Source organism: Pterocles gutturalis, unplaced genomic scaffold (genome assembly GCF_000699245.1).
Source record: "Pterocles gutturalis isolate BGI_N339 unplaced genomic scaffold, ASM69924v1 scaffold21456, whole genome shotgun sequence".
NCBI classification, from domain to species: domain Eukaryota; kingdom Metazoa; phylum Chordata; class Aves; order Pterocliformes; family Pteroclidae; genus Pterocles; species Pterocles gutturalis.
The window spans coordinates 125-11437 of record NW_010100908.1 but is presented as its reverse complement, the minus strand read 5'-3'; the positions used below and the strand labels follow the sequence as shown (position 1 = coordinate 11437).

At 43.7% G+C, this 11313-nt stretch overlaps 1 protein-coding gene across 1 annotated transcript; it reads right to left on the bottom strand.

Moving 5' to 3' along the window:
* Positions 1-1100: 1100 nt before the first annotated feature.
* LOC104467708 (tomoregulin-2-like) lies at positions 1101-10363 on the bottom strand (the record flags this gene model as incomplete). Its single annotated transcript, XM_010081581.1, has 3 exons — positions 1101-1193; positions 4035-4164; positions 10254-10363. Coding segments are annotated over 3 exons (333 nt in total), but the record flags the coding sequence as incomplete, so codon positions are not given.
* Positions 10364-11313: the final 950 nt, after the last annotated feature.

Here is an 11313-nt window from a genome sequence, read left to right as displayed (position 1 = left end):
GAAAATTAGGTGCCTTGAAAGTGCCTCATGCTCATGTTGACCACTTCATAAGTAAAAATAATACTTTACCGACACACTGTGCTCTTTAATAGATATGCTTTTTGGTTTGATTACCAAAACTACACAAGAACTAGGTGATACTCTGCCAAATAACAGGACTATATTTGAAAAACCTGAATCCAGCCAGGACCAGCCATAAGCCTGGGTAAGAGCCCAGACCTGCTGTCTGTGTCCTGTGCAGAAAGCTGGCTCAGCTCCTGGGGGCTGGTCCAGCCAGAGGAGCCCAGCAGCATCCCAGCCTGATGCTGAACCTGCCCTTCCCCTGCCACAGGGCTTCTAAGAGGTTACTCAGGGGGCTTGGGCAGAAATGAGAGAAACTCTTAAGGACAACCCTCCATAGCCACCCAGACTGGCCCTGGCCCTCCCAGCCCCCAGAGAAGCCTGAACCACAAGCCCCACCCTGCAAGTAGCACCCAAAAGTCATGTTCTCTGTCCCGAGGCAGCGCACTACCCAGAGCCAACACTAAACTTCCAAGAACAATCACAGATCCTGGGACCAGTGTTAAACCAGCAAACCCGTAAATGACTGCACCCAAGACATTCAAAAACCCCCTCCAACTTAAATGCAAGTTTGCTTACATTTCACAGCACCCCCTGTATACAGCAAAGGGTTTGGACTATTTCCACATTCTTTTTTGCTGCTGCTATTCTTATAAAAACACATCGTTCTTTCCCTGTGACATCTCTTCATATCTTTGAAAGAATGTTCTTTGTTACCACAAAATATTTGGCTTGAATCCTCCAGTGAGGAGGAGCCAAGGGTTTGGCTCATGTTTTAAAAACAAAAGACATATTACTCTAAACATAAAACAAATGAGTGTAACTGTAACAGTAGATGGAGATAGAGCTCCTAGCACAACCTATGAATAATTCCAAGTTCTAATAGAAGTAACACAGCTTTCTGAATTTCCCTAGTAAACAGAATGTCATTACTAGGTCCCAGCTTGACTAAAATACAAAATGTCACTTTTTGCAGAGAGAAAGCTAAACAAAAGACAATATGTAGTGTAACAACTACACTGCAAAGCATATCCACTTACAAGCTGAAATTGTGAAAGACAATATGTGTACACATAAGTACAGAGATATTAAGAGATGGCTCTTACCTCCATCCCCAGATCCTGAGCCAGCATCTGAGAAAAGAACAGAAAAAAAATTATATTCATGTGCTCCAGTATGTCCTGTAAGCATGCAAAGCAAGACTGTTAAGTGTATTACAGTGTACCTTACGTTTGATGTCATCCATGGGTAAATTATAGAGATCTAATCTGAATGTAGCTCACTCAAGCCACCTTTCTCATGTCTTAACTCTTTTTCTTTAAAGTCTCTATATCAGGATAAAATAACGTAAGCCCTGGAGTGCTGTGACATCCTCATAAGTCTCTGCCTCGTTTTGTTGTACCAAGACTGATAAAGCCTTGTTCCCAACAGTTGTGCAAAGTTACTTCACTCGGTCACTACTAAACCGTCACCAAAGACAATTTTTTTAAACCCATTTTTTTGAGGCCAGACCAATTGGAAATTCATGTCACAAAACAGTGACATCCTATCAGATCATAACTAGTTGGAATAAACCACTGAAATTATTATTATTCAAAGTCTTTAGATAAATTATTAAAATGCCATTTTTCTCGAGGCTGTTGCTGAGTTTCAGATTGAGTGTTTTATTTTTCCTCTGCTCAATGTTTTGTTGGCTGGAATTACAAGAGTCACAAATTTAGAAAGTGCAACATCACAAAATTGCCAAGCCCGGAGCGTCATTATGAAACTTTCTGAGCAAAGCAAAGCACTGAAGTGCACACACGTGTTGGGTTACCAAAAATAATCGATAGGAGGAGTTTGTTTTGCAGGGAAGGGAGGGAGGTTGTCATCCTCCCCCTTAGTGGATCTTAATCAGCATCAAGATTAATAGGAAGAGTTTGGAAGGGCTCCTTTGGGATCCACATTACCCTATGAACTGTTAGATCTAATTTACTGACAGCAAGGGCTGGTGGATCTGAAATGGCCTGTACATGCCATCATTGCCCAAAGTTAAAAAAAAGAAAAACTTATATTTAAATAAAACTGTCAGAAGAACAGCTTAAAGTGGTAGATATACACAACAAGGCTGCATGGGACAGATACAAAAGGGGGTTGGAAAAAAACAACAGAAAATGATGGTGTTTTCCCAGTGACAATCTCCTGCATTTTCCTAATCTGATCTTCTGTCCTGACCCTCTTTCCTAAATGAGCTAACCAAGGAAAGGGGAAAGAAGGGTGTCTTCATTACAATGCCCTCACAGCTCTGGGAGGCACTGCATTTCCAGGTGTGCCAGGTCTCCCCAGCATACAGAAAGAAATGAATGCCTGCTATCATCTGCCTCCCATGATGGACTACCATATCCGCTGGCTCTTTGGAGGAAAAGCACCTCATGTCTCTCCTCCTGCCCCTACCCTTCGATGCCCAGACCTCTGCAGGTTCTGCCCAGGAGGGCTGCTCGCTGCCAGACCTCCCAGCAGCCCAGGGCTCTGCTGGGAGTCCTGCGCACCCTATCTCTGCCCCATCCCATACAGAAAACCCGAGGTACACAGCTGCTCTCTTCTTCGCTGACCCTCCTCCTTAGGGAGAAAGAAGAAGAGGCCAAATGATCGAGATTTCAAGAAAGTAATTTTGTTTTTTTTTTTCTTGTTTCTGAAATCCACAATGTGCTTCAGAGAGAATGCTTCCAACGTAGCCATCGCCAGTAGGCAAGTAAGTTTAAGAAAAGATGTAGCAATGCACTAAAACTATCCCTTTAATCAAAAAGTTTAAACCAAAGACGACCAGTTGCTGTGCTGAGAGAATTTACTAAATTGAAGAAATCCTATGCCAGAATAGACTTTGTCAGCCTGAGCTCTGCTTAATACCAATTTATAGACAAAAAAATTGCAGCATGTGCTTTTTTTCCTCTTGAAAATTTTCAGGTAACAGCTTCAGTGAAGAACAACACTTCCAGGGAAAGAATTTTATTTTCTCTCAGGTGTATGAAACACAAAGTTACAGAACTGCAAAAAGTTTGTCTAATGCACTTTTTATTGACTACTCCATCCTCAGACAAGAAAAAATTCTGCTTTAAGTTTAAAGAACTCTCTCAAGAACAAAGACTCACTCCTCCCGCTCTTTTCAAGTTAACTTCTTTGCCCACCTCTCACAGATACGGAGCACAAAAGAAAAACATCAAGAACTTCTGCACATAAGCAACTCAGTTTTCCTGACTGATTTTGCTCATCCACCTTTCTAGTTGTTTCATAAAAGCAGAGATACAAATATCTCACAACACTCAGAGTTAAGCAAAGATGTCTCAAATGCCAGACAGTTTTCACATACAGTCTTTAATGAATTCTTCCAATGAGTCCAAAAAAAAAAAAAACCAAAAAAAAACCTGTTGCACAGAGTTGTTCATGAGGTGTGTTTTGGGCCAAATCTTCAGCTGGTATAAATTAGCAGGGCTCATTACAACCAGTGGCCTGTTGAATCATACCAACTGGGAATCTGGCCCTACATGCATAAGAAAAAACCTAAGAAACTGGATTGCAGGCAATAATGCTCCAGTTCTGTCTCTCCAGATTACGGAGAGGTTTGTGGTAATCCAGATGCCCATTTATCAGACATCTGCTCGTTTAATCTGCTTCCAGTTACTTCTCGTAACAGCTCAGAAGTGTACGCAATGCACAGGATGATCAGGAGCACAAGACACGTACTAAAAAAAGAAATCGACTTCTGTGCTGCACTCTTCAAAACAGTGTCAAGGGTATACTGTATCAGAGACTGTGAGCCTACACCAAGTTAACTACTTAAAAGGGAAGGATGGAAGCAACTTCTCATGCTTAAGACTGCAAAGAATTCACCTGTAATTAATTCAAAGCAGGGATTCAAACAGCTTTTGCCACTCACAGGTTATTTTATTCAGGGACATGGCAAGGTCTGCAGGCAGCCTAGAGCGCGTTATACGTACCCGTGGCACACGATCCTTCGGACACCAGGAGTATTTCGCTCTGCTGCTTGCAGGCAGCCTGTTTCAAGTAGCATTCGTTCTGGTAGGTGTCACCGTTGGAGCCGCACACGGGCACATAGTCATTGTTACACTGATGGGAACAGACAGGGAGCAGCAGCGTTAGTCACACGACAAGGGTGGCACAGCATCCGTTTGGGTGTCCCCCCGCCCCCTTCCAGTATTAAAACCCTGGAAAAACAACAGAGAGGGAGAGACTGACCCTCCTCTTCACCTTTACAGCTACCAGGGGAGTGGGAGGGCTTTTTTTTTTAAAAGACAAAAGGCAGAGGAGCATAAACCAGACTTGAACAGGTCAGGGAAAGACAATCTGGATGGGCAAAGCATTCAGTAAGTGCCCCCAGAGAGGCATCTCCCTGGAAGAACAATGTAGGGGCATTCCCAGGGAAGGAATATGGGCAAGGCAAACGGCTCCTTGCATCTGCAACAGCAGCTCACGCGTTTCCACTGGATGGCTACAGGCAAATTACAAAGAACAGGCTCACTTTTACCCCTCCTCCTGCACACACACATCCTCACTGCTACAGAGACAGGCGTTTGCATATATAGAAGTGTCCGCCTGTGTGTGTATAACTCTCTATTTAAGTACTTAGCTATAATTAGACCTGATTGGACAGAGGGAAATTATTTCTGAGAAACCTATGATCAAAACCCATCCCTCTTGCTGCAGAGACATTTCTGCTCCCGGCAAGCTGCAGCCAGGATGCTCTGTGAAGGTCCACGCTCTCCCCGCGGCGGCCAGCAGGCAGGAGCAGGAGCACCGCAGCCAGCATACAGGGAAGTTGCTCACACCATACACCCCTCCTGTGGCTCAAACTCCTGCTCAGCTCTGCAAAGTACCTGCTCTGTTCCCTCTACCACTGGAAGACAACTTTGCCCTCTCTTGTTCATTTTAATAAAAATAATTCCATTTTATATTGAAAATTGGGCAACCTACCGGGTGCAGTTATCATAAGATAATCACACTCTGAGGCTTAGAAATACTTGGATGTACCCTGCACATGGTAATTATACCAGGGATATGATTATCTCATGATTACCGTACTCCTGGTATGCCTCATTGTTTAATTATAACAAATGGAATGATCACAATTATTATTTACAAATGCTCACCCCTACTTAAATCCAAGTAAAAATTAAAAAGAAATCATATTTCCTATTTAGCTGTATTATGCCACAAAGCGTCTGAGGTGTGTTCGCCAGGCACAACGTCAAATGCAGAACTGAAATTCCAGGAACATAAACACCAAATATGCTTCAAAGTGAATGACTACATAAGTGATTAACACAAACAAATGCACAGGTTGCATTAATTGCAGGCCTCCACACAGAGCAGCTGCCAAGAAATTATTCATAGTTGGTCAGAGTGACATTTTGATTGGGCCAAATCAAATGACATTTTCCTTATGCATTGTATTTTCCTAAATCTTCCCAAGCTGTGGCCCACCCCCAGTGCTCTCTTCCTTTGGAACAACAAAGAAAATCAGCAGCCGCAACAGCAGAAATCCTCTTCTTCTGCTCTCAATAAAGGGCTCCTCCATGCAGAGATTTTAAACAGTTGATTAAAAAGTGTTTCTACACTATTTTCACCATTATGTTCCAAATTTGAGCAATGTTTCAAGCAGAAAATGCCAACTTCATCCAGAAGCTCAACAGCAATTGCTGGAGGCTGATCTGGACCAGTTAACCAGGGCAATTAAACAATCATGCACATTTTTTAAAGCATGAAGGATCAAATCATGCTTGCTTTAGACATACTATCTGCTTCTCACCCATGGGACTTTTTGTCAAAGCAATCTGTGCAGAATTTGGCCCAAAGTGTCTCAACAGGTTCTGTTACATGAAGAAACAATGCTGGATCCTGTTCCCACAAAACATAGCAGCAAACTCTCTGCTGGTTTCGCCCAGAGGAAGAGATGATCTTTTACACTGACTCAGCTGCAAATCTGAAAGGCCAGACAGCTCTACATTAACAGCACACAGCATCAAGAGTGAAATCCTGATTCACAGAGTGACAGAGCTTCTAGGAGCTAGGCTGGAAGTTCTTCCAAAGCTTGGCAATTTTACAATGTATTTGAAGGACACCAGGGCTCAAGGAAGGATTAATCCTCATGGCAGACGTTTCCCCATCTCTCCTGTGGCTTCTGCCACACTTAAGCAGGTGTGGAGGGTGCTCCATGATGAGCACAGGTGATGCAGCTTTTTCTTTCTCAGCCTGTACTAGTCCCAGATTAATTTCTTCATCTGCTTCCCATTCTTCCCACCACTGCCTTCGGATAACCAGTATTTGGATGGAAAATGCAGGAAACTAGGAACTGCTGATAAGCCACAGGGAACAAAAGAAGTATGAGCATCCAGATGGATCCTGCCTTGGCTTTGAGCTGGGAGGGCTATGAAAGCCACCAGGAAACTCTAGTGGGAGTTAGCCAGGAAAGGAAACAAAACCACCAATGAGGGGATTGTGACACTAGCCATCAGGTTGCTCGTGATCCGCTAGAGCTAGACTCTTGCACTTGACCACCCTGAATCCAAGACTTAGAGCTCTTCACCATCATAAAATATTTCTCGCTAGCACTGGAGAATATCAGACATTGTCAGTTTCCTCAGTCTAGCAATACATTTTTGGCATCAGTTTAGGGCTCAATATACCAAGCCCTAGATGTGGGAATGATTCTCCACCCCTCAAGTAAGGGCTGATCAAACACTCGGGGAAATGCATGTCAAAACTTCCCCTAAACCCAGCAGCATAGTGCCATACTGTCCACTTCTCTCTCATACACGCACGTTTTTAAAACACAGCTGTAAAGCAGGGAAATGGACATATCCAATTCAAAAAAGCATCGGTCGAAGGCTGCCTTCCTCAGCACTAGCAGCCTGAGTGCCCACTATCACAGCCAGAGACACACCAGCGTTGCAAGCTGGCTGGGGTCAGTGCTGGGCACTGAAAGCGTAAGGCTTCCAATTATAACCTGTGTAACTCCTCCTCCTGGCAATACTGTCAAAAGTTTGACCTCCTCCTACTCTCATGGATTAACTACTCCCAAAATACCACCTATGTCTTGAGCCAAGCAGCACAAACATATATTCTGGAAATACCATGCAAGTTGTCCAGGTGCTGTCCCAGCTCCACAAACACTGAAGCATGTGAGGGCTTCAACATGCATGAAAACAGGACTCCCTCCCTCACATAAAAAGCAGCGAACGTCCACAGTCTTGGTGACTGAAAAGACATGCAATGCTGATAGAGATACCCTGGTATATTTTTTTGATACGTTCATGAAATCTAAAAGGGAAGAGAATCCAGGCTGCCAGACCTATGGCTTTGGGCAAACCCGGGTACAAACCCCAGCCAGACATGTCTCTAACCACACACCTCCTGGCACAGCTCTGCATCTTCTGGTGGACCTGTTGAGTTTTCCCTGTGCAGGGAGGGAAGGGGTGGTGGCTTCCCCCATGCTCAGCCCCACTGCTGAAGCCAGCACTGGCCCAGTGCCTTCCCACCCAGCCAGCACCAAGTTCTGGGTGGGCCCCAAGAGGAGGACAGGTCTGAATTTACTGATCAGAGCAGGACATGCTGCTCTCCGACACAATGTGTGTCTGTTGTCGTGAGGAGTTAGTGAATGGGCTATCATTCTGCAGTGGAGTATGACAAGAGAGACAACCAACGTGAATCCCTTCCTTAGCACATGTCTGCCTTCTCTCCAGCAATGGAAGCCTAACTCAGGTGTTCCAGAGCGGTCTGATCATGTTCACCCTTTCAAATAACAATAAATCAATTTTATTAACTCCACCTGGACACACATGAGGCATCTGCAATTCTGGTTTGAAAAAAACCAAGACCAAGATTGCAGGAGCCCTGCTTCCCACTTCGGCCTCCCCCAAGCCCTCAAGACAAGGGCTGGCCAGCCCAGGACTTTTCAACAGTACAGAAGCAAAATTAGCTTTCCATCCTTGTCTATTCTCTCAAGCCGCAGTTAAAGCCCCTGGCAAATTCTGGAGAAAACATAAAAAGTAATTATAGTGATGAGGAGTCTGCTATTGATTTGCTCACTATCACCCCAGAGAGCTGTCACTGAAACGGGGGACCTGAATGCTGATGGAGAACTCCCTCACTCATGACATAAATTACCTGGCTGGCTCTGCCTTACTTGGCCAGCCTAAGACGCCACACTAGATATTAATTTTCCACTCTGGTGGCATATCTTTTTGGCTTGTCACATTGTCCACTGATGTTACAAGAGCAGTTAACACCCCCCCAGCTCTGCCTGTATCAAAGCGGATGTGTTTGACTACAGAAGCCCCTTCTGCTGCCCGCCCTTCGCAGTGCTGGCACAGGATCAGCCACAGGTAATTCGCCCTCCAAGGTCACAGTCAGCCCTGAGGCTCCACGGAGCGCTCAAATCAAGACAAAGAGCTCTGAGTGGTTACAGCGCCTGATCCAAAGGCCACTGAAACCAAAGATTACCACTGATTTCAACCCACTTACTAGCGATCAGACCCACAACTGCCCCACTCGTTCTTTTGATCTCATTTGCATATTCATATACCAATTATCTGTTTTCCTTACATCTGTTTCAACTGCCCCCTACAGAACTGCTCAACTCAGCATATATATATATAGTGTTCACCTCTCAAAGAGGAGGCAATACAGCCCAGAGAGGTTTGCTTAGCTTCATTTACCCTGAATCACCAGGGACCAGCATCCTGCCTTGGGAAAACACTGTTCCCAATGCTGCCTTCTCTGCCGACAGCAACATCTGAGTTTGCTCCTTCTAGGCTACGAGTCCCCTCCTTTATGCCAAATGGCAATACCAAGCTGGGACCAAAGACAAGACCCAAGTCCTCTCTGTGGCTGCCCTAAGTTCCCAAAACTCATGGCACAACACCTGCCCCAGCTTACCACCAGACAATGGGACAAGCCACAGACGTTTCACTGCATTACAGGTTTTTCTTAGAAAGAGAAAACAGACCAGCCCTTAAATCACTGCACGTGCTGGTCCCAGGCAAATGCTCAAAACAGCATTCTCACATTGAATTTTTGATTGCAAGCAAACTAGAAATGGAATTAAGAAAAAAAAAAACCAAACCCACAGTCAACAGAAATTCTCTCCCAACATGGGAAACACAAGCTCTTCAGCGAACAACTGCCTTGTTCTCATTACAGAAAAATCCTTCTTTGTTTTAAATGAAGGAATTTATCACTTGGGCTTTTTCTCCAAAGACACATTTGGCTCTAGAAATATAAATGATATTGTCATGCTTCAAAGCAAATAGTCTATCAAAGCTCAATAATAAATTAATCATTACAGATGTGCACGATCTTGAACTGTGCGCTATTTGGCCTACTCTACTGTAAACACTCAAATCAGCGTTACAAGTTCCACAACTTCACAGATTCACATTAAAATACAAGAAACCACAGGGGCATAAATGTACATATAACATGTGCTGGTACATGCTTAAAACTCCTTTAATTTGCTCAGTTTTTATTCAGGTCATTATGTAAAGCACAGCTGTTTTGTGAGTTGGCTAAAACATATTAAATGGAATCCTTCATAATGAAATCATCTGACTTTGAGAACGCCTGAAGTTTAGGTGTAGCTGCAAGATGCAGAGAGAAGACATGGAAGGAAAAACCCCTACTACTCAGCAACAGCCCCCCCCCCCAAACAATGTAAAACCTAAAGGAAGTTCATGATTTTGGAACAGAGGGATTGCTCTTTAATCTGATCAGCTGGGCAGATAAACAGGCAGAAGCATTGTCACTCTGCAGCCCTTCCTGAAAATATTGCATAAGCACATTACAGATCCATTTCTTTAACTAGATCAGAACTCCGAATACAATAAGCCACGATCTGTATCAGAAATGAATTTAGAAAGGACTCTAAATCCTTGTTAAAAGGCCACAGACGCAAAATCTGAAATGCACAACCTGGAACTGCAGACCCGAAGGGACATTTAAAGCCACAGCACCTGCATTTTCCCAGAGAAACTTACGTCTTCTTGACACCAGTTGGTTCTCCTGACAGCTTTTATAAATGCTGCCAGGTTTTCCCTCTAACTTCTCTAAACGTAGAGAAATAAATTGTCAAGTGATAGGTTAAAAAAGGAGATCCTTTATTTGTATTCTCATTAATGAATTAGAGAAGTCAATCTTCTTACCTTGAACTGACAGACACAAGTCACACTGTCTCCAATCCTTAAACACTCCCCATCAAATTTACAGGTATTGGTGTCGCAGAGAAAGAGATCGTTTTCTCTATCATCGTAGCCTCAAATGTAAAGAGGGGGGAGAAGAAAAAAAAAAAAAAAGAAAATATATCAGCTTTGGTCTAGCAAGAGGAACAAAACGGGATGATTGCATTTTAATGCACACAGCACAATAACCTTGTTAATGAAATGATACAGTCCAGATTTTCTTTTGTCCTTCCCTGTCCTCAGTTTTCCACTTTTTCTCTTGTTTCTCCCTTGGTCCTTCCATTAGTCCTTTTTCCCCACAACCTCACACACTTCTTTTTTCTATTTCACAGCCTCTATTTCCTCAAAAGTGCCCCGCAATTACGCTATTTCATGGTTCTGGGTTGGAAATGTCATCAACTTATCCCCATCCGATCACAAAACTGTTGGACAAAAGTCCAAACTGGAATTTCTCCAGCCCATGACGCAACAAAGCCCCCAATAATAAAGACAAACAGGCTGTGTGCTTTCTGTGATGGTCTGCCTGATCCCAATGAAGATTGATCACCTCTAAGTTAACAGGAGAAGTGCCAGGTTCCTCACAAGCCGCTGAGTGAACCTAGCTCTCTGCCTTAATTTTCTCCAGGAAAAACCAACAGATCTGACTGAAGATTCAGTTCACGAATCCGAACATGAATTTCATATTTCACGAGCTGACTTCCCACTCCGACAGCGTGCAGCAAGGTACTAAACAAAACAGCTATATCAGACTCCAAACTCCAAAACCATATCTAAATCCATCGATTTTTTTTTAAAAACATCCCAGCGTTCTTAAGGATATCGCTACATGTTTAATACGAAGAGCTTACAGTGGCAACTCCCCCCGATCTAACATATTATGCGTGCTGCCAGCGTTACCCCAAATAACGATCTTTCCCTTAGAAGCCTATTACAGCCTGATTTCAGAATTACTTTACACATCGGAGAAGGACCAGCTACTGACCTACATCAAAAACTCATTACAAAGGTCAGCCCGACTTTAAGG